This window comes from Bufo bufo, chromosome 1 (assembly GCF_905171765.1).
Source record: "Bufo bufo chromosome 1, aBufBuf1.1, whole genome shotgun sequence".
Classification (NCBI taxonomy): Eukaryota; Metazoa; Chordata; class Amphibia; order Anura; family Bufonidae; genus Bufo; species Bufo bufo.
In genome coordinates this window covers 11,891,926-11,916,695 of record NC_053389.1, presented here as the reverse complement: position 1 = coordinate 11,916,695, position 24,770 = coordinate 11,891,926, and the positions used below count along the sequence as shown (strand labels likewise).

The 24,770-nt window shown below is 44.9% G+C and overlaps 1 protein-coding gene across 9 annotated transcripts in view; it reads left to right on the top strand.

Moving 5' to 3' along the window:
* LOC120991600 (protein BTG3-like) overlaps positions 1 to 20,877 on the top strand; it is a 171,130-nt gene extending 150,253 nt beyond the window's left edge. For all 9 annotated transcript variants that reach the window (XM_040420430.1, XM_040420450.1, XM_040420410.1 and 6 more), the window contains 3 exons: positions 15,307 to 15,498; positions 20,192 to 20,329; positions 20,405 to 20,877. In XM_040420430.1, coding sequence (XP_040276364.1) covers positions 15,326 to 15,498; positions 20,192 to 20,329; positions 20,405 to 20,750 — 657 coding nt within the window. In that variant the 5' untranslated portion in view covers positions 15,307 to 15,325 and the 3' untranslated portion in view covers positions 20,751 to 20,877. The remainder of the gene's footprint in view (positions 1 to 15,306; positions 15,499 to 20,191; positions 20,330 to 20,404) is intronic.
* The last annotated feature ends 3,893 nt before the right edge of the window (positions 20,878 to 24,770 follow it).

Genomic DNA, 24,770 nt, shown 5'->3' with positions numbered 1-24,770 from the left:
GACTAGGAAAAGCTACGAGCACCCCTTCTCAAACACCTTATCAGCGGGGGTCCCGGGTGTCGGACCCTCACCAATCAGATACTGATGACCTATCAGTTATAATGTCTCAGAAAACACCTTTAACAGAATATGTGAAAGGGAAAAGGGCGAAGACAAAAGTAAAAATTGTGCAACGTCCCCAGAAGACTCTGTATTCAATCAATGTGTTATCACATGTGAACGTGGATGTGCCATCCTGTATTATACCTCAGAGCTGCACTCACTATTCTGCTGGTGCAGTCACTGTGTACATACATTACTTATCCTGTACTGATCCTGAGTTACATCCTGTATTATACTCCAGAGCTGCACTCACTATTCTGCTGGTGCAGTCACTGTGTACATACATTACTTATCCTGTACTTCTCCTGAGTTACATCCTGTATTATACTCCAGAGCTGCACTCACTATTCTGCTGGCGGAGTCACTGTGTACAGACATTACTTATCCTGTACTGATCCTGAGTTACATCCTGTATTATACTCCAGAGCTGCACTCACTATTCTGCTGGTGCAGTCACTGTGTACATACATTACTTATCCTGTACTGATCCTGAGTTACATCCTGTATTATACTCCAGAGCTGCACTCACTATTCTGCTGGTGCAGTCACTGTGTACATACATTACTTATCCTGTACTGATCCTGAGTTACATCCTGTATTATTCTCCAGAGCTGCACTCACTATTCTGCTGGTGCAGTCACTGTGTACATACATTACTTATCCTGTACTGATCCTGAGTTCATCCTGTATTATACTCCACAGCTGCACTCACTATTCTGCTGGTGCAGTCACTGTCTACATACATTACATTACTTATCCTGTACTGATCCTGAGTTACATCCTGTATTATACTCCAGAGCTGCACTCACTATTCTGCTGGTGCAGTCACTGTGCACATACATTACTTATCCTGTACTGATCCTGAGTTACATCCTGTATTATACTCCAGAGCTGCACTCATTATTCTGCTGGTGCAGTCACTGTGTACATACATTACTTATCCTGTACTGATCCTGAGTTATATCCTGTATTATACTCCAGAGCTGCACTCACTATTCTGCTGGTGCAGTCACTGTGTACAGACATTACTTATCCTGTACTGATCCTCAGTTACATCCTGTATTATACTTCAGAGCTGCACTCACTATTCTGCTGGTGCAGTCACTGTGTACATACATTACTTATCCTGTACTGATCCTGAGTTCATCCTGTATTATACACCAGAGCTGCACTCACTATTCTGCTGGTGCAGTCACTGTGTACATACATTACTTATCCTGTACTGATCCTGAGTTACATCCTGTATTATACTCCAGAGCTGCACTCACTATTCTGCTGGTGCAGTCACTGTGTACATACATTACTTATCCTGTACTGATCCCGAGTTACATCCTGTATTATACTCCAGAGCTGCACTCACTATTCTGCTGGTGCAGTCACTGTGTACATACATTACTTATCCTGTACTGATCCTGAGTTACATCCTGTATTATACTCCAGAGCTGCACTCACTATTCTGCTGGTGCAGTCACTGTGTACATACATTACTTATCCTGTACTGATCCTGAGTTCATCCTGTATTATACACCAGAGCTGCACTCACTATTCTGCTGGTGCAGTCACTGTGTACATACATTACTTATCCTGTACTGATCCTGAGTTACATCCTGTATTATACTCCAGAGCTGCACTCACTATTCTGCTGGTGCAGTCACTGTGTACAGACATTACTTATCCTGTACTAATCCTGAGTTACATCCGGTATTATACTCCAGAGCTGCACTCACTATTCTGCTGGTGCAGTCACTGTGTACATACATTACTGATCCTGTACTGATCCTGAGTTACATCCTGTATTATACTCCAGAGCTGCACTCACTATTCTGCTGGTGCAGTCACTGTGTACATACATTACTTACCCTGTACTGATCCTGACTTACATCCTGTATTATACTCCAGAGCTGCACTCACTATTCTGCTGGTGCAGTCACTGTGTACATACATTACTTATCCTGTACTGATCCTGAGTTACATCCTGTATTATACTCCAGAGCTGCACTCACTATTCTGCTGGTGCAGTCACTGTGTGCATACATTACTTATCCTGTACTGATCCTGAGTTACATCCTGTATTATACTCCAGAGCTGCACTTACTATTCTGCTGGTGGAGTCACTGTGTACATACATTACTTATCCTGTACTGATCCTGGGTTACATCCTGTATTATACTCCAGAGCTGCACTCACTATTCTGCTGGTGCAGTCACTGTGTACATACATTACATTACTTATCCTGTACTGATCCTGAGTTACATCCTGTATTATACTCCAGAGCTGCACTCACTATTCTGCTGGTGGAGTCACTGTGTACATACATTACATTACTTATCCTGTACTGATCCTGAGAGTTACATCCTGTATTATACTCCAGAGCTGCACTCACTATTCTGCTGGTGCAGTCACTGTGTACATACATTACATTACTTATCCTGTACTGATCCTGAGAGTTACATCCTGTATTATACTCCAGAGCTGCACTCACTATTCTGCTGGTGCAGTCACTGTGTACATACATTACTTATCCTGTATGGATCCTGAGTTACATCCTGTATTATACTCCAGAGCTGCACTCACTATTCTGCTGATGCAGTCACTGTGTACATACATTACTTATCCTGTACTGATCCTGAGTTACATCCTGTATTATACTCCAGAGCTGCACTCACTATTCTGCTGGTGCAGTCACTGTGTACATACATTACTTATCCTGTATGGATCCTGAGTTACATCCTGTATTATACTCCAGAGCTGCACTCACTATTCTGCTGATGCAGTCACTGTGTACATACATTACTTATCCTGTACTGATCCTGAGTTACATCCTGTATTATACTCCAGAGCTGCACTCACTATTCTGCTGGTGCAGTCACTGTGTACATACATTACTTATCCTGTACTGATCCTGAGTTACATCCTGTATTATACTCCAGAGCTGCACTCACTATTCTGCTGGTGCAGTCACTGTGTACATACATTACATTACTTATCCTGTACTGATCCTGAGAGTTACATCCTGTATTATACTCCAGAGCTGCACTCACTATTCTGCTGGTGCAGTCACTGTGTACATACATTACATTACTTATCCTGTACTGATCCTGAGAGTTACATCCTGTATTATACTCCAGAGCTGCACTCACTATTCTGCTGGTGCAGTCACTGTGTACATACATTACTTATCCTGTATGGATCCTGAGTTACATCCTGTATTATACTCCAGAGCTGCACTCACTATTCTGCTGATGCAGTCACTGTGTACATACATTACTTATCCTGTACTGATCCTGAGTTACATCCTGTATTATACTCCAGAGCTGCACTCACTATTCTGCTGGTGCAGTCACTGTGTACATACATTACTTATCCTGTACTGATCCTGAGTTACATCCTGTATTATACTCCAGAGCTGCACTCACTATTCTGCTGGTGCAGTCACTGTGTACATACATTACTTATCCTGTACTGATCCTGAGTTACATCCTGTATTATACTCCAGAGCTGCACTCACTATTCTGCTGGTGCAGTCACTGTGTACATACATTACTTATCCTGTACTGATCCTGAGTTACATCCTGTATTATACTCCAGAGCTGCACTCACTATTCCGCTGGTGGTCCGCAATTTTTGGACCACAAAACAGCCTACAGTGGTGTGCATGAGCCCTTATACCTGATATCTGAGTCCACTTCACTACTGGTTTTAGCTCACAATGACTGATAAAATAACTAAAGTGTGAACTCGGCCTAACCACGGCTCGTCTACACAGGTGACAGCACCTGAGTGGAGGCAGACTGGACAACCTCTGAGAGACAACACCAGGGCGACTAAAAGAAGCAATGTATTAAAGGGAGTCTATCAGCAGTTCTGACCGGGGTAAGGCTACTTTCACACTTGCGGCAGAGTGATCCGGCAAGCAGTTCTGTCACCGGAACTGCCTGCCAGATCCGTCAAAACGTATGCCAACTGATGGCATTGGTAAGACTGATCAGGATCCTGATCAGTCTTACAAATGCATTGAAAGGCCGGATCCGTCTTTCCGGTGTCATCCAGAAAAACGGATCTGGAATTTATTTTTTTCGGAAGGACGGATCCGGCATTGCGGTATTTTGAATGCCGGATCCAGCACTAATACACAGCAAGTCTTCCGGATTTTTGGCCGGAGATAAAAACCGTAGCATGCTGCGGTATTATCTCCGTCCTAAAAAGTCAAAAAAAGACTGAACTGAAGACATCCTGAACGGATCGCTCTCCATTCAGAATGCATGAGGATAAAACTGATCAGTTCTTTTCCGGATTTGAGCCCCTAGGACGGAACTCTATGCCGGAAAAGAAAAACGCTAGTGTGAAAGTAGCCTGAGCCGCTGACAGCACTAGGTAAGGGCTGGGGACAGCAGGATAAACAAACCTTTTTTAAACATTTTGGGGTGTGATAAAGGGTCTCATACACATCACTTGTGACCCAGTTGCTGAAAGTTGGGGGGTTTGCTCTATATAAGTGGGTGAGGCATTACCAATGCCTAAAGGTAAGCTGCCAGCAATTCTGACCATGTTAAACTGCTGACAGCACTAAGTAGGGGCGAGCACATCAAACACAACATTTGTGTGGCTTTTATCATCAGGAGTAGTGTGAATATGAAGTTTTATTCTGACAGATTCTGCTTCTGCAAATGCCCAGAAAGTAGTGCAGATCATGGACCCCATTCAAGTGATTTGCAGTCTGCAGCATGGGCATGACCAGCACACGGTGGTGTGCATCAAGCCTAACAGACACTAGACCCCTTAAATCAATAAAGACCCCAGATTAGACCTCTAAACAAGATAGACCCCAGACAAGCCGTCCTCAATAAGCACATATCTCAGATCAGCCCCCTGAACAAATACAGACCAGACCCCCTAAATCAATAAAGACCCCAGATCAGACCGACTAAATCAATACAGACGCCAGACCCTTAAAAATAGAGACCCTAGACCAGACCCCTAAACACAATTACTAAGACCGCCTTTTTTAGGAGTAAAAATAAGACGGCACATTTGAAACCCCAGTCTTTAAATTGCTTCAAAGGTATGAGCCCTTAATAAATCAGCTTAATCCTATTTGGGCTAAGCCTGACCTCTAGTGGTTGTTATCGTGTAAGACCGGTTCATATTCGCTAAGACTTGTCTCATTGGTTTGCACATGAAAAACTTGCGCAAATGACTAATAAAAGTTGCATCTCTATCTCTTTCAATGCAAAAAAGTGTGCAAGTTCTCCCTCAAAACAGACGAGAAAAGTAAGCCTGGTCAGGAGTGGAGTAGAAATAATACTGTTTATGCGTCTAATTCAGGCGCAAAACAAAGACAACTCCAAAATTAGTCCCAAAATGAGAATTAGATGAACAAGGCGCAAAATCTCTTGGTAAATTAGACTGTAAAGAAAAAAGACAGTCTGAAACAGCTATTTTAGGGCTCATGCACACAAACGTATTTTTGGTCCGCATCCGATCCACAATTTTTGTATGTCCGCAAAAATAAAGAGCATTTCCTATTCTTAGGCCCCTTTCACACGAGCAAGTTTTCCGTGCGGGTGCAATGTGTGACGTGAACGCACAGCACCCGCACTGAATCCGGACCCATTCAGTTTAATGGGTCTGTGTACATGAGCGTTTTTTTTCACGCATCAGTTCTGCGTTGCGTGAAAAATGCAGCAGGTTCTATATCCTACGTTTTTCACGCAGCCCTGGCCCCATAGAAGTGAATAGGGCTTCAGTGAAAAACGCATTGCATCCGCAAGCAAGTGCGTTTTTCACTGATGGTTGCTAAGAGATGTTGTTTGTAAACCTTCAGTTTTTTATCACATGCGTGAAAAACACATAAAAATGCATCGCACCCGACAGAAAAAACGGAACAACTGAACACAATCACAGACAAAACTGACTGAAATTGCTTTCAAAATGGTGCGAGTTTCACTGAACGCATCCTGAACGCAATCCGTCACGCTCGTGTGAAAGACGCCTTAATCAACAGACCTCAGACCAAACCCCTGTAAACCAATAAAGACCCCAGACCCAGAAACAAATCTAGGCCCCAGACCCTTAAAAATACAGATCCCCTAAACCAAACTGTAGCATTAATATGTGCCAAAAAATTGGCGCCCTCCATCCGGCGGGTATTTTGATTCCACCTAGCCAAGCCCCCATATTCTAGACGCCTCACAAACGCATCTTGAATAGTGGGGACATTCACTAAAGTGTTTGTGGCTGTTGAGTCCAGTCTAAAAAATCCTGTTTTAAGCCTTAGGCCTCATGCACACGACCGGTTTTTTTTGCGGTCCGCAAAACGGATTTCCGTTGTTCCGTGAAAGTTTTTTCTTCCGTGGGTCTTCCTTGATTTTTGGAGGATCCACGGACATGAAAAGTGAAAAAAAAAACTAAGTCAAGTTTGCATTGAAAATGATAGGAAAAACGGACACGGATCACGGACGCGGATGACTATCTTGTGTGCATCCGTGATTTTTCACGGACCCATTGACTTGAATGGGTCCGTGAACCGTTGTCCGTGAAAAAAATAGGACAGGTCTTATTTTTTTCACGGACTGGAAAAACGGATCACGGACGCGGAAGCCAAACGGTGCATTTTCCGATTTTTCCACGGACCCATTGAAAGTCAATGGGTCCGTGAAAAAAAACGGAACAACGGCCGCGGATGCACACAACGGTCGTGTGCATGAGGCCTCAGTCACACGTCAGTGTTCGGTCAGTGATTTCCATCAGAGATTTTGAGCCCAAACCAAAGTGCGGCTCTAAACACGGAACAGGAGCCGATATTTCCCTTATACCCGATGTCTGTGGAGAACACTGACATGTGACGTTAAAAAAATTTTTTTGTTGCATTTACTACTGAAATTGCGACTGTTTTGCTCATTTAGATTTTTTTGACTAATTCGGAAATTTTTCTAACTTTTGCGACTTTTTTCGGACCTACTTATGTAGCTGCGCCTTTTTTTGCGCCTGAATTTTTGGACAGTCTAATTTCTACTCCACTCCAAGGCTGGCGGACGTTTCTTCGTACGTTTTCAGGGGTGAAGTGCGATGTTTTTTGGATTAAAAGTCATACGACTTTTCTCAGCAAAGGTTCAACTTTTTTCATTCTTAGGCTAGGGCTACATGGCGACACATAGGGTACAACTACACTGCAACATGTGACATTGATGAGGCTCAAAAGTCGCGCGACAATCTTTATAATGATAGTCTATGGCAGGGCTGGCCAACCTGCGGCTCTCCAGCTGTTGTAAAACTACAACTCCCACCAAGCCCTGCTGTCGGCTGATAGCTGTAGGCAGACTGGGCATGCTGGGAGTTGTAGTTTTGCAACAGCTGGAGAGCCGCAAGTTGGCCATCCCTGGTCTATGGTGTCGCTGAGTAGCCCTAGCCTTAGTGACTATAAACCAGTCTAACCGAAAACAACAACCAGCAGAGGGCAGACTAACACCAGTATGTGGAGTCTAACTCATCAAGGGCTGTGCGACTTGTAATAAATACTCAGCTAAAGACAGACAGACGAATGACATACACCGCCCTAATATACGCCTAAAAACAGGCAAAATTGAGAAATGTGCCCCAGTAAATCTCCCCGACATCGCACTTCTTGATACTGGGAGAGATTTATCAAATGGTGTAAAGTAGAACCGGCATATTTACCCATTGCAACCAATCAGATTCCACCTTTCATTTTTCAGAGCTCCTTTGGAAAATGAAAGGTGGAACCTGATTGGATGCTATAAGCAACTATGAGTCCATTCACACAACAGTAAGTGTTTTGCTGTCCGCGAATTGCGGAACCGCAAAACACGGGTACCGACCGTGTGCATTCCACATTTTGTGGAATGCACATTGCCGGCCCTATGATAGAAATGCCTAGGACATGCTCTATCTTTTTTGCAGGGCCGCAGAACAGCACATAGTGCGCTGTCCGCACCTTTTGCGGCCCCATTGAAATGAATAGATACGCACCTGTTCCGCAAAATTGGACCTGGAAATACGGTCATGGGAATAGACCCTAACCCAGGTTTCCTTTACACCAGTTTTGATGAATCCCCCCAGTGTTGTATGACTTGTTTGTGGTCACAGTAAGGGCTCATGCACACGACTGTATGTATATTTGGTCCGCAAAAAATACAGATGACGTCCGTGTACATTCCATATTTTGCGGAACAGAGCAGCTGGCCCCTAATAGATCAGTCCTATCCTTATCCGTGATGTGGACAATAACAGGAAATGTTCTATTTTTTTGCGGAACGGAAATACGGAAACGGAATGCACACAAAGGAACTTCCGTTTTTTTTTTTTTTTGCGGACCCATTGAAATAAATGGTTCCAGAAAGAAAATCTGTTTGTGTGCATGAGGCCTAAGGCTGAGACTGAAAGACTGAGGCACATTTATCGAGCCTCCAAAACAGGAGCAATTTCAGTAGTAAATGCGAAAAAAAAAAATAAGACTGTCTAAAACAGCATTTTTTTAGACTAAAAACAGACGCAAACCCTTCAGGAAATGTGTCCCATAGTGGAGAGGCTTTAAGGGGTATTCCCATCTGAGACAATGGGGGCATATCGCTAGGATATGCCCCTATTGTCTGATAGGTACCACCTCCGGGCCCCGCACCTACGCTGAGAACGGAGCGGGGAAGGTGGTGTCTGGAGGACCTCAGGCTTACCGCCAAGCCCTCCCCCCGTAGTAGTGAATGGGAATGCAGCGTGCTTGCGCAGCCACTGCTCAGATTCATTTCTATGGGGCAGACAGCAATTTTCGGCAGCCAAAAAAAAATTTATGTATGGCGGCTCCACATGCACAACCTTCGGGGCTCTGTTCGCAGAGTAGGTGCGGGACCCAGAGGTGGGACGCGCACCTATCACACAGTGGAGGCATATCCCAGCGATATGCCTCCATTGTCTGAGATGGGAAAACCCCTTTTAGGATAAATATAAAGCACCGCACATGTGAACATACCTGGTCTACAACCCCTGGTTCACTACAAACCCCAGCATGTCCTCACCGACATAGTGGGACCTGAATGGTTTTCATTTATCAAGGCATTATAGAAGTTGACCACTAGGTGGCGACCTACTCCACATCTCACATACACAGAGACGGGGCTTATGCACAGAAAGGTTATTTTTTTCTGCATCCGATCCGCATTTTTTGAGGACCAGAAGCGGTCCCATTCACTTCAACGGGGCTGCAAAAGATGTGGACAGCGCTGTCCGCTCCGTGGCGTCCGCAAAAAAATAGAACAGTCCATTTTACTGACAAGGATAGAACTGTTCTATTACAGGCCAGGATATTCCATTCCACGTGGCTGGTATCCGCGTTTTGCGGATCCGCAATTTGAAAAGTCTCACCCGCTTTGCTGGCCTGGTAAAACGGAGCAAATTACTCATATGCAAATCTGCAGCAAACCTGTAACATGTGAACACATCCTGAAAGGTCAGGTCTAAAGCCTCATTCACACGTCAGTGTTTGGTCAGGGATTTCCAGCAGTGATTGTGGCCAAAACCAGGAGCGGAGCCTCCACAGACATCGGGTATAAGGGGAAGATCGGATCCCGTTCCGTGTTTAGAGCCGCACCTGGTTTTGGCTAAAAATGACTGATGGAAATCACTGACCGAACACTGATGTGTGAATGAGGCTTAGGCCTCTTGCACACGACCGTATGACTTTTTCTGTATTTTGTGGTCCGCAAAAAACGGATCTGCAAAAAATACAGAAGACGTGCGTGTGCATTCTGGTTTTTGCGGAACGGAACAGCTGGCCCCTGATAGAACAGTCCTGTCCTTGTCCGTTATGTGGACAATAATCGGACATGTTCTATCTTTGAATAGAACGGAAAAACTGAAATACGGAAACGGAAGGCATACGGAGTACCTTCCGTTTTTTTTGCAGATCTATTGAAATGAATGGTTACGTATACGGTCTGTATACGGAACGCAAAAAACGGAATGGAAACGGAAAAAAAAACATTTGTGTGCAAGAGGCCTTAAGGGTACTTTCACACTAGCGTTTTTAGAATCCGGCAGGCAGTTACCACATCCGTATACATCTGGAAAGCAATTTTTTCTGAATCCGTTAGATGGATCCAGTGAAATACCGAATCATTCTCATCTGGAATAACGGATCCAGTATTTACATTTTTTTAAAGATCAAAAGGGAAACCCGCTCCTCCTATATCCCAACGCATGCGCAAACCGGAAAGCCGAATCCGGCAATGCAGCAATTTCCGGAACACTTGGTACCGTTTCCGGCATTAATACATCTTTATGGAAATTTATGCTGGATCCGGCAAGTGCGGTATTGTTCTGGGATTTTGGCCGGAAAAAATACCGCAGCATGCTGCAGAATTTTGTCCGGTCAAATACCGGACAAGGGACGGAACTGATGCATACTGGACTGATTGCTTACCATTCAGAATGCATTAGGACAAAACTGATCCGTTTTTTTCTGGTATTGAGACTTTTTACAGGATTTCAATACCGGAAAAGAATAACACTAGTGTGAAAGTACCCTAAGGCTAGGTCTACACGACGACATGTGTCGCACTGCAACATGCTGCGACGCGACAGTTGCAAAAAATCAATTTGAGATGGATTTTTCTTTGACTGTCGCGTCGCAGTTGCAGCATGTTGTATTGCCACACCATAGACTAGTCACGCAACATTGGTGCAACAAAATGATGCGCGACAAATGTTGAAGTGTAGGCCGAGTTCACATCAGCGTTCAGCCTTTCTGTTCTCCGTTATAGGAGCAGGAGAACGGAAAGGACGGATTCGGCACATAACTGAGCCTATGGACCCCATAGACTGTAATGGGGTCCGTTAGGTTTACGCTCAGAAGATGATTTTGGAGCGGAGACGAAAGTTGTGCGTGCAGGACTTTTGTAAACCTAACGGACCCCATTCTAGTAGTCGATCGTCACATGTCGCCGTGTAGACCTCGCCTGAGTGAGGCGGGTGATAGGAGCCGCTCTCAGGTGTCCTGCAGGAATCGTCTACTAATTGGCCAATTGATGGCGATCACTCGTTACCCGCACACATATAAAATCCCATCAGGCCGTGCAGCTGTATGGTGTGCATTGTGTTATACAGGAGCAGGTGAGAGGAGAGGTGGCCAAGCACTGGGTTACTGCAGAGATGTGCGGGGGAATTGGGCTTTTTCTTTGTTGTGTCTGAGGTTCTGGTGCAGAATCTGCCCTGGGGCCCCTGTGTGATTCATGGTCTTGCCCACACATAGGGCCCGGGCTGGGATTTATATTGATGGCCTATTCTCTGGACAGGTTACCAATAACAGATCTGTGGGGGTCTGACACCTGGGACCCCTGGGTTGTCTGGGTACAGAGCTTAACCTGGACATAACCCTGTCTTCACCCCACCAGCCCCCTGATGTGAGCAGCTCCTGCTCCGATGCTCTCCTTTGCCCTGTGCTAAATTGGGTAGGACAAAGGTGTTTTTGTTTGTTTTTTAGTTCCATTGATGCACTGGGCTCTCCATGGGGCGGCGGAGGCTTCTGCTGTAGTCTGAGGACAGGTCACTATCAATTCCTGGATGAGACCTTTAACCCTATCTGCACACAATGTGGATTTCTGTGCAGAAAAACTGCAGCCTAATGCTTCATTCACATCGGTGATTGTGAGCCAAAACCAGGACTGGAGCCTCCGGAGCTACACGGGAAGGATCTGCTCTGTGATTAGAGCTGAACCTGGTTTTGGCTCAGAATCACTGACGTGTGAATGAGATGGGACAAACTATATATATCTATCTATCCAGGTGGAATTTGCCCTGTTTGGGCTTTACAATCTGCAGCGTGTCAGTAGTTTGTGCGATTCCAGACCTTCTGTAGAGGGGCTTTTCCATAGACTTTATTAGGGTTGTTAGGAGTGGGCAATAAGCTGTGTGGGGTTTTATTTTGTATTTATTTTTTTTGTGCGGTATTGGTGTGGCCTCCTAGCGGACCTTCTGCACTGTCTGCAGGTCGCCTTGTGGGGTGGTTAGGCTGTAAACGTGTGACGGGTGGAGAAGTATCCGTCTATCATACACCTGATGCATTAAGGGCTGGTGTTGGGGAGGGGTAAACTGGGTGATTGCCCCGGGGCCCCTGGCTTCAGTGCTGCTGTAGAGCTGGACGTCCATGGAAGCGAGCGTTGTGGCCAGCGATTGACCGTGATGGAGGTCTTCTAAGCTGGTGGCTGCACCGCCATACTGTGCGGGGGCACCGGGTGCATGCTTGTAAAGCGAAGGGGGCTCTGTCTCTTACCAGCTTGCGTGAGGTTCACTTCCTCCGTTCTCACTGGTGGTGATGGTCTGAACAGGTCTCCCCTCGGCAATTCCAACATGGCACAAACAGGGGCCCCGCTGTCTCCAGCAGAAGATCCCTGGCGCCCCTCCCCCACACAGCGCCAGTATCTGCAGCACTTTCATAACTCCAACTTTCTGGACATTCATATTGTTACACTTCAATAGTTTTCTCTTACAAAATAAGGGCTTGTACACACAACTGTTGCCCATGCTGTGGACCGCGAACTGCAGTCCGCAATGCACGGGCACCGACCATGGCCCAGCCGCATGTGGATCGCGGACCCGTTCACTTGAATAGATCCACGATCTGTCCGTTCCTGAAGGAGAGGGCAAGTTCTATCTTTTTGTGGAGGCATGGAACCCCAGGAGGCACTCCGTGGGGTTCCTTTCCGTGCATCCATGATGCAGAATGCACACGCCCGGCACCCTGTGTATTGCGGACTCTCCGTATACGGGCTGCAATACGGCAGTGGTCGTGTGAATGAGCCCTAAGAGGGACCAGACGCTCTCCGGATTCAATATTGTAAATGCAATAATAATCTATACCTCAGGTCAAAGAGGGACTTGTCTGAGTTCTCAGACCGGGACAGATAACAGCAAAGTCATGACTAAAGACGGACTCCTCCGCGTAGGGGGATATGTACGATGCTGTCTCCCTCCCCCACTCAGAAGCTGAGCAGGCAACATGGCCTCTGGGTTTCTGTATCACACTGCAGACACCTGGACATTTACCACAGCACTTGAGGGGTTAACCATGGGAGCACTGCACCCCCCAAGATGGAGAGCCATTCCGTTGCTATGGCAGCCTTGTGCCGATCCTGTGGCAGGGCGCCGTAGGAACATGGCTAATCTTCCATGGACTGCAATGGTAATTCATAGCGGTGTGTGGGAGAATCGCATGATCATTTGAAAGTCTAAGGAAACTTAATGTGTTTAAAAAAAAAAAATCACTCGGTCCTCATATTAAAAATAAACCTCATGGGTATAATGTCCCAAAACAATTGTATATAAATGCCTTTATCCCATATGGTGAATGCCATAGTGAAACAAAATGGTCGCCTTTTTTCACCTCCAAAAAAAACTTGATAAAAACAGATCAAAAGGTCACACACCCCAAAATGGTATAAATGAAAACTACACATCATCCCGCAAACAATGAACCCTAATATAGCTCTGCCAACATGACTATAAATAACATTTTGGGGTCTCAGAATATGGCGTTGATAAGAAAAACGTTTTTAGAACGATAAATGTGGTATCGCTGATCGTACTGAGGGTCTTAAAACCGGAGGCAAACACTTCAGTTTTGTTCCTTTTCGTTGTCAATGGGGACAAAACAGAACAGTCACCAGAATACAGTCCGTTCCAGTTTTCGTTCTGTGACCGTGTGGGTTTTGTCTCCCGTTTTGCAAAACCAAAAAAGCCGGATCCGGTTTTCTTTGGCGCCCATTGACTAACAATGGTGTTGGTGCCAGATCCAGTTTGTTCAACTTAATACAACAAAACAGATCCTTTAGGGTCCATTCACATGTCCACAAAATGGGTCCACATCCGTTCCGCAGTTTGGCAGAACAGGTGCGGACCCATTCACTTTTAATGGGGCCGGAATGTGCTATCCACATTTGCAGATCCGCACTTCTGTTCCGCAAAAAATAGAACATGTCCTATTCTTGTCTGCAATTTTGGACAAGAAAAGGCATTTTCTATGAGTGCGGAACGCACACTCCTCCCAGTGTCTGTCTTGCAGATCCGCAAAACGCATACGGACGTGTGAACGAGCCCTTATTTTGAGCAGCAGTTATGATCGGTTCTGCATGTAGGACTTTCTCCACTCAAATTACTGATCTGAGGAAAGTGACACAAACTGATCACAAGTGATGTGCAAAATAAAAGATCTGTGTTTTTGTTTTTTTCCTGATGGATCAGATGAATGGAAAGCTAAACGGTGACGTGAACTCGGCCTTAAAGGGGTCCTCACTTCAGCAAATGGTATTTATCATGTAGATGCAGTTAATACAAGGCCCTTACTAATGTACGGTGATTCTCCATATTGACTCCTTTGCTGGCTGCATTCATCTTTCCATCACATTATACACTGCTCGTTTCCATGGTTATGACCACCCTGCAATCAATGGTGGTCGTATAGGAAGAAGTACTTGCCTATGTGAGCTCCCACACTCCAGTCCACCAGAGGCTGCAGCTTTTCCTGTACTGTGCAAGCACGACCACCACTGATGGCTTTCAGGGTGGTTGTAACCACGGAAACAAGACGTGCATAATGTGATGGACAAATGAATCCAGCCAGAATACAGTAGTAAGCGGCTTCTATGAACTGTCTCTAATATATAAAGGCCACCCGCTGAAGTGTCGCCATGTAGTTGTATAACCGCAGGGCACCGAAGTGAGCAGAAATGTGACTTTTGGCGCAGGTTTTGTTAACCCCACTGAAGTCTGTGGGGAACTTGTTCTACAAAAGTTGTGGAATCGCACAAACCTTTGATATGCTGAAGATTTCAAAATCCACATGGCAGGTCAACTTCTACAGGGAAAGCGGTGTACATGAGGCTTGTCGCATCTCGCTCACTTTGCTGGCGCTGTATTGCGCAGGCAGTTTCTCAGCGCCTGCACATTCACGCTGTGGGTCAATTTCCATACAGACGTTACAAATTGGGTTTAAATCTCCTTTTGTTGGTGCCATGAAACATTGTGAATTTTCCACCTGAAGCTTGTACATTGTGTGACTGTAACCTAAGGTGCCAAACTAGTGGGTCCTATGTGGCATGCTGGACACTAATCCATATGATGACTACCCCTGACCGGGCTATCGTGGACACCTGCACTCATGTTAAATTGTGTTTCTAATGAGGCTTCTGCTTGGTTCAGGCTCCCCCTACATCAGAACATGCATCTAGAAATCAAGGCTGCTGTCAACTTCCTTGTGAAGATACTTGGTCTGAAGAAGACGATGAAGCCGCATGAACTCGATGCTCTGGGCAAGCACCTTGTGTGCATCCTGTGTGACAAATACCAGGGACACTGGTACCCAGACATGCCGGCCAGAGGACAAGCCTTCAGGTACGGCTCCGACCGCGAAGACCATGCCTTGGTCCCTGTATCCAGCACATGACGCACACACAATGCGTACAAGAGCCTTTCTGGTACACTCAGGATAGAGCACCAATATCTGAAGAGTTGTTGCGATACCCAAATTTTGATTCGGTTTCGATACCATAAAGTATTGCGATACTCGATACCAAGCGATAAAAATAAAACAAAAAAGCCACGTGCATTCTGCATTTAAAAAATGGCGAATCGCGCAGGTTTTTTATATTTTAATAGTTTGGACTTTTCGGACGTGGCAATATTTATTGTTTATATATTTTATATGTAAAATTGGGAAAGGGGGTGATTTATACTTTAAAAAAAAACAAAACAAAAAAACACAAATTTAATAACTATCCTGGGATCTTTTCATCCCTTGTCCTATTCACCCTAATAGAGCTCTATCAGGGTGAATAGGATCTCACTGTCCCTGCTGCCCTGTGCATAGTACACACAGCAGCAGAGAGATTACCATGGCAGCCAGGGCTTCAGTAGCATCCTGGCTGCCATGGTAACTGATCGGAGCCCCAGGATTACACTGCTAGGGCTCCGATCAGAAGCTGCCACTGTCACCAATGAGGAGGAGGGGACCCTGTAGTCACTGCCACCAATGATTATAATACTGGGGGGGAGGGGGCACTGCGCCACCAATGATTAACCCTTAGTACCTGTATTATCTGCGGCAGTTAACCCCCTCAGGTGCCACACCTGAGGGGTTAACTGCCGCTGATCGCAGCTCCCTGTCAGAGGCAGGGTGCCGGCAATGCGATTCTGCTGCCTCCTGTATTAAAAGTTAGACGACATTATATGGGTTCCGACTTTAAGCAGCAGACTACACAGAGCGGCGCCCAGAGATGTCCCAGCACTTATTATTCCCGGGGGCTGCTCCGTTTGCCCGCTGTGCCCCATTACCGTTCCCTGCAGTCCTCCTCCATATGCTAATTACTATGGGACCAATGAGGAGGAGACAGCAGCTTCTCTAGTGGGCGTTACTTCTCCCCTGGCTGTAGTGCTGTCCAATCGCAGTGCAGGGAGAAGGAATGCCCACTAGAGAAGCTGCTGTCTCCTCCCCATTGCTCCCATAGTAATTAACATATGGAGGACTGCAGGAGATGGTAATGGAACGGAGCGACGCCCAGGAGTAATAAGTGCTGGGACATCTCTAAGCAGCAGACTACACAGAGCAGCGCCCAAAGTCCGAACCCATGAAAAGTACTATCATTGGTGGCAGCAGCACAGGAGGGAGAGGCTGCTTCCTTCTCCCTGTGCTGCTGAGAGCAGCGCGCTCATGTTCAGAGATACTAGACTGCGCAGCCAAGTATCGAAAAAAGTATTGAAATTTCGATACCCGCAACAACCCTAATCTGATGGGTGGGGATCTGACACCCAGCACCCCCACTGATCAGACATCTCAGGCAGCTGATGGTGCTGGAAACTATACAATGAATAGAAGGTTCCATGTGCTGTGTAGTCTGCCCCGGACTGCAGCTCGACTCCATTCACTTGAATGCTGACCACTGCACCGCGGACGGATCCTTCCACTTCCGGCCCAACATGGCTGATCGGTAGAGGTTTGGAGAGTCGGATACTGATGGCCTATACAGGGGATAAGCCATCAATATCTAAGGCCTGGAAAAACGCCATAAGTAAACTTTCCTTTTTGCACACGTCAACCAATGTACTTGTGACACTGGAGCCACTTGGTGATCCTGCATACGGCTGAAAGATCTACCTCTTAAGGAAGGATGGGGCCTAGAATTGCAGGGATGGACATTGACACTTCCGGAGTCTAAAAAGCAAGAACTAGTTGTTTTTTCCTATGTGGCTGTATGAAGGAACTTTAGGACTGACTGTAAATGCCTTGTCTTCCTACTTCTGAACAGTAAACTTTGTGCTGCTGCATTTAAAGAACCTGGAAATCTTTTTTTCCATCCACTCTTGTTCTTTTTGAGGGACAGCTTGGGGATCAGAAACTTTATATGCCTAAAATAGTTTTATTCAACTTCCCCCCACCCCCCTGCACCCACGAATGATTTTTTTTTGGCTGGGGGAGGGAGGCAGGCGGATTGCGATCCCCCGCCTCCCCTTGAATAATCGTTGGTGTACAGTGGGTATACCAGGGTGTCGGCACATTGCTGACATCTGTGATGCGATGTCAGCTGTTTAACCCTTTCCATACCGTGGTCCGTACGGACCGCTGTATGGAAAAGGTTAACAGCTCAGGGCTGCTGTGCCTTTTTTTTTTTTTTTTTTTTTTTTTTTAATGAAATTGTGTAAAACTTACATAAATAAAAAAAAATACATATTAGGTATTGCCGCGTCCGTATCGACCGGCTCTATAAAAATATCACATGGACCTAACCCCTCAAGTGACCAATGTAAAAAATAAAAATAAAAACGGTGTAAAAAAGCCATTTTTTTTTGCCATCTTGCATCAAAGTGTAATGGCAAGCGAGCAAAGTCATATGCACCCCAAAATGGGGCCAATCAAACCATCTCATCCCGCAAAAAATAAGACCCTACTTAAGATAATCGCCCAAAAACTGAAAAAACTATGGCTCTTAGACTATGGAGACACAAACTTTTTTTTTGTTTTAAAAATGAAATCATTGTGTAAAACTTACATAAATAAAAAAAATTTTTATACATATTAGGTATCGCCGCGTCCGTGACAACCTGCTCTATAAAATTACCACATGATCTAACCTGTCAGATGAATGTTGTAAATAACTAACAAAAAAGTGCCAAAAAAGCTATTTCTTGTTACCTTGCCGCACAAAAAGTGTAATATAGAGCAACCAAAAATCATATGTACCCTAAACTAGTACCAACAAAACTGCCACCCTATCCCGTAGTTTCTAAAATGGGGTCACTTTTTTGGAGTTTGTACTCTAGGGGTGCATCAGGGGGGCTTCAAATGGGACATGGTGTCAAAAAACCAGTCCAGCAAAATCTGCCTTCCAAAACCGTATGGCATTCCTTTCCTTCTGCGCCCTGCCGTGTGCCCGTACAGCAGTTTACGACCACATATGGGGTGTTTCTGTAAACTACAGAATCGGGGCCATAAATAATGAGTTTTATTTGGCTGTTAACCCTTGCTTTGTAACTGGAAAAAAAAATATTAAAATGGAAAATCTGCCAAAAAAGTAAAATTTTGACATTGTATCTCTATTTTCCATTAAATCTTGTGCAACACCTAAAGGGTTAACAAAGCTTGTAAAATCCGTTTTGAATACCTTGAGGGTGTAGTTTCTTAGATGGGGTCACTTTTATGGAGTTTCTACTCTAGGGGTGCATCAGGGGGGCTTCAAATGGGACATGGTGTCAAAAACCAGTCCAGCAAAACCTGCCTTCCAAAAACCAAACGGCACACCTTTCCCTCTACGCCCTACTGTGCGCCCGTACAGTAGTTTACGGCCACATATGGGGTGTTTCTGTAAACGGCAGAGTCAGGGCAACAAAGATAGTCTTGTTTGGCTGTTAACCCTTGCTTTGTTAGTGGAAAAAATGGATTAAAATGGAAAATTAGGCAAAAAAATGATTCTCAAATTTCATCCCCATTTGCCAATAACTCTTGTGCAACACCTAAAGGGTTAACAAAGTTTGTAAAATCAGTTTTGACTACCTTGAGGGGTGTAGTTTATAGGATGGGGTCATTTTTGGGTGGTTTCTATTATGTAAGCCTCGCAAAGTGACTTCAGACCTGTAGTGGTCCCTAAAAATTGGGTTTTTGTAAATTTCTGAAAAATTTCAAGATTTGCTTCTAAACTTCTAAGCCTTGTAACATCCCCAAAAAATAAAATCATTCCCAAAATAATTCAAACATGAAGTAGACATATGGGGAATGTAAATTCATCACAATTTTTAGGGTTATTACAGAAGTAGAGAAACAAACTTTGAAATTTGCTAATTTTTCAAAGTTTTTGTTAAATTAGGTTTTTTTTTTATGCAAAAAATATAATTTTTTTGCCTTAATTTTACCAGTGTCATGAAGTACAATGTGACGAAAAAACAATCTCAGAATGGCCTGGATAAGTCAAAGCGTTAAAGTTACCACCACTTAAAGTGACACTGGTCAGATTTGAAAAAAATGGCCTGGTCCTTAAGGTGAAATAAGGATGTGTCCCTAAGGGGTTAAGAGAGGGAGGGCAGGAATTCCTTCACCAGCAAAACTGCCTGCTCCTACGGCGCCCCCTCACTTATTAACCCTAACACACCCCTTTTCTATAACCCCCTCCCCGCCTGCCATTAACTCCTTCCAACCCTGCCCTTCCTACCCAAAACCTATCATGACTGCCTCCCCTAACTCCGTCCTAGTCCGGCCTCACTGGCCTGGAGATGTCTTAGTCCAATGCCTATTATAGCATCCCCTTGATCTTGTTGCAGAGAGCCAATGGGGTGAGAAGATGAGAATCCTAAACAGGGACCCCCAACTCTGAATTCACAATTGTGATGTACAGAAATGGGTTTTCTGATATGAAAAGGAATTGATGACCTAGCCTCGGGATAGGTCAGATTTATCACATCAGTGGGGGTCAGTCCTGGCATCCTGCTAGTCGGCTGTTTCAGGGATGTTATGGTGCATTTAATTACATTCATTTACTCCTAAAAAGATCTGGATAATTATCAAACCCTTGCCACATGGTCTGACCAATTCTCATTGCAGGTGTATCCGCATTAATGCCTGGCAATATGCTGATGAGTCCCTGCTTCAAGCCTGTGGAAGATGTGGAATAGAGTACACGAGGCTTCCCCTCCCGGAGGAGATTACCCTCTGGATTGATCCCTTTGATGTTTGTGGAAGGTGAGTTTACCTTTATCTTTACACCTTTTATTGCGCTGAACTTCAGTTGACAATGTCTTCATTCGGTTCTCATAGGTTTGGAGAACACACGGATCACTTCACAATTGCCACATTCGAGCACTTTGTGGTAACAGCGCCGGTCCTTGACTATACAGGAACGGAGACGTCAGACTATTCCTCTGGGGGGCCTTCATCTGTTGGGTCCACTTCTGAAAGCTCATCTGATGATGAAACCTCTGGAGAAAAGGCCATTGATAAAGATGAACCTGCACCAGATGAAGCTTTTGACTTTTCCCCAAGGGCTGGGAGTCCAGTGGTTGAGGTGATGGACTCTGAGAAGATGAGATGTTGTACTGGGTCAGAAATGGATGAGACAGGAGCCATGGAGACTAGAGTATTGCTAGTAGGAAATGGGAGCTAACAAGGTTTTGTGCTCTGTAGTATGTTGGTCATAGCACAGCCCTGTTTAATTTAAAAAAAAATTTAATGCTCTGAGAATAGACTAAGCTTGAGAAGGTCTAGACAATTAGGGGAATGTCTATAATGGAGATGAATGGCTTGCTCTGATTTCCCTAAGTCTAGTCTTGAATTCTCCTTGACATAATTTACACGTTTTAAGTCTTGCCAAGGATATTGCCGTCCAACTATAGAAACTTGATGCTTTTGGGAGTTGTAGAGAAGTTGAGCTTGTCTCTGCAGCCTCTAAGGAGCAGGGTCACTTAATGTAGTCGAGGTATGTTTGATGCAGCTTGGGTTAGTCCTGAAGGGCTAACGGCAGTACTTGCCTATTCCAGAGTAGATTTTTAGGTCCTGTGAATGCTGGTAAATCGCAGGTTTTTAGCACTTTTAATTACTTCTATATTTTTGACTATTCTCTGTACCTGAGATGAGCATTACTTAGCATTAGGCCTTGGACTAATCTGTGAAATCTTAAAGCTTGCCATCAACTAATCATTTTTTTTTTAAGCTTAAGGCCAGTTTCACGTGACTAATATGGTCTCAAGCTGACCTCAGGACTAATAACCCAAACTGACGGCAGCATCCGATTACTGTCAGTTCAGGTTGTTAGACTTGCAGTTGACAGAAAATGTGTTCATATTGCATTTCTGTAGAATTGGCCTAAGCCCAGATGTTTTAAAAGGCAGGTTCTGCATGTACTGAGCTGGAAACTGATTTTTAGATTGAACTTGCAGGTGGTGGCTGGTAAAATGTAGCAATGGTAATCTCTGCTAGGTCCAAAATGGAGCCTACTGTGTCTGGAGCAGAATGTGTTGCTGTTGTTCACCTTGGCCATATTTCCAATCTATGCAATGCTTGCTGAAAATATAGCTGTGTGAAGCCACTCTTGGACTAGCTTCCATGGTAAATCACGTGGGGTTTTCTAAACTGATCCAAGATCTCCATAGCGTTCTTCAGTAACTTGTGGTATGTCTGGTGAAAGGAGCTCTGGTCAATGATGCTGTAACATGGTCTGTAGCTGAGGCCTTGTTGGACCTGGCACAGCTTTCAAATATTTTACCTGGTGAACATGGGCATACAAAGCATCCTTTTATAAAGGGTATAGCGTATTTTGCAAAGTAACAATCCAATGTGCATGTCCCATAGGGGTCACTGCTAAACTGGAGGTACAAGACACTGGTTACTCTACAGAATACTGTACCAGTATGGCTGAAAAGCTCATCCGTAAATAGTGGTCTGTAAGATGATTTGGAGAAGCAGAACCTCTGCAGAGCTGACAGTATGTCCCACTTTGAGGAACTGAGCCCAGTTGGGCTGATTGCTCCGTCTGGCCTGCTTGGGGAAGGAGTCTTGATTTTTGGCTTCTTCCTCAGATCAAATGTCCTCATGACTTCCCATCGTCCTGTTGCAATTTCAGGTGTCTGATCATTGGCTCATACTATAAAGTATATTTCCCAGAAAACGACTCCTTTCTTCTGGCAGGTGGTCCTCATGGGTTGCTGGTAGGCTGCAGGCCTCGGGTGTATTGAGTTCTCTAGGCCTGGCTACTGGGAAGAGCTTTTGCAATACAGATTTGCCACTTTATGCCGTGGTTGGTTCTTCAGCAGAATATTCTATACTTACAATGCATTAAAATGGTAATCCTTTTGCAAAACTCTCAGCTGCTCTATTTTTCACTCTGGAGATTCCCGCATCTGCCTTGAAGGTGAATTGTAAGGGTACCTTCACACTTGCGTTTTTCTTTTTCAGCATAGAGTTCCGTCCTGGGGGCTCTATACTGGCAAAGAACTGATCAGGTATATATCCCCATGCATTCTGAATGGAGAGTAATCCGTTCAGGATGTCTTCAGTCATTTTGACTGATCAGGCAAAAGAGAACCATAGCATGCCACTGTTATCTCCGTGGCGAAAAAAAACTGAAGACTCGCCTGAATGCTGGATCCGTAATTTTTATTTTTTTTCGTGCAGGATCCTGCATTCAAAATGCCAGATCCGTCCTTCCGGTCTGCGCATGTGCAGACTGAAAAATAAGTGAAGAAAATAAATGCCGGATGACACTGGAAGGGCAAATCCAGCATTTCAATGCATTTTGCTGGATCCGGCAGGTAGTTCCGGCGACAGAACTGCTTGCCGGATCACTCTGCCGCTAGTGTGAAAGTAGCCTTACTTGAAGTACTAAATCGTTCATTCTGAGACTTGTGTATTACAATATTTTCACTGACAAGTTCTTGTTGGTATCAGATTGAAGAACCCACTTAATGATGGATATGGATTTGATTAATGCTGTTACCAGTCACCTATCAAATGTCAGCAATGTAACTTGCTTTGTACTGCAGAATAAACATTTTTATATGGTCCATTGTGTGTGGCTTTCTAAAGAAATTAAGAATGGTGCAATGCCAAAACAATGGCAAACTAAAGATAGTCTTTAGCTGTATTTGTAGGATTATACATCTCCAGCCCTTAAAGGAAACCTGTCACCATGGACATGCAGTGTTATAGAGCAGGAGGAGCTGAGCAGATTAATGGTGCCCTTCAATTGTATGGGGTCTGATTGTGATGGACAAAATGTCAGTTTCCTTATCATCCACCATGACCGCTACCATAGAGATTGACCCTTGTCCTCTATCGGGGCAGGAACAGAGTTTAAAAGGCCACCACCCACTCGCACCTCCTGTGGGAGGTATCATTATTTTTTTTTAGTGGATTGCTCGGTACCTGGTTCGGATGGAAGGTATCATTCCGATTGCCCTCCTGTGGTAGATTCCAACGCTGGGCAGAGGTGTAGCACACGAGGGTCTCCCTAATGCATAGTTGCTCCTCTCTTTTATAGGGAGCAAAGGCTAAGATCAAGGCCAGAAACACAAGATGTGCTAAAAGGCTACAGGAAGGTTATACTAAAAAAAACGGCCAGCCTTGTATTAATCTGGTAAAAGAAGCAGCCGTCTATCCTCATGGAGGTTAAGTCCATGATAAAGAGTGAAATGAAGTCCTCCTTGGCCTCGCTTAAGTCTGTTTCGTTACCGCCAGCAAAAAAAAACAGTATCTATTCCATCCGCCTCTGATGCTGAGGACATGGACTTGGGTGCTTCCTAATTGATGACGACAACTTGTCTGAGGGCAAAATTGTCAAGGATGCAAGGAAATTTTAAATTTCATCTGAAGACATTGACGACCTATTGGGAGCCGTACGGGCTGCTATGGGCATCGAGGATGTCCAAAAACCCAAATTGGTTCAGGACGAAATGTTTGGGGGACTAAGAACAAAGAAATCTAAAGTCTTTCTTTCCCATTAATGAAAACATAAGGGACATGATCCTAGACTAATGGAGTGATCCTGAAAAGGGGCTGGTAGTCTCTAGAGAATTTAAACAAAGATTGTTTGACCCAGCCGAAACAAATCTTAACGAAACACCAAAAATTAACGTTAAGGTTGCAAAGATGGTAAAGACTTTCCTCTCCATTGGGTCAGATAACTGAAGAGTCCTCAAATGGGAGGGAAGCCGATTCTCTGCTACGTAAATGCTGGGAGACCTCCATATTGGGTATGAAGACCAACATAGCAGCGACATCAGTTACCAGAACTATGTATATCTGGCTGGAGGTGTGGCTGCCTCCCCAGTCGTGCACTCCTGACCAGCTCGTCTGTCCCACAGGTTGATTTTAATTAGTGTTAGTATATAGCTTGGCCCGCTCCCCCTCACTCACTGAAGCCATCTGGCACCAGGAGAGAGATAGTGTGTGGACTCTCATTGCAGTCCTTGGTGACCATGTGGCGCCAGGGGTGGTGTGGAGTGGGCCCGGCGTGCATGCTGGTAACTGCTTTCCCTGGATATAATGGAGGCCATTTTGGCACAGAAAGTGACAGAAATTCAGGCGAATCCAGCATGTAAGTGGAACCTGCACTATCTGAATTATGATAGCCGCTATGGCACATAACAGGTATATTTAGTGTTAGGAACCTGTCTAACTAGAGATTGCC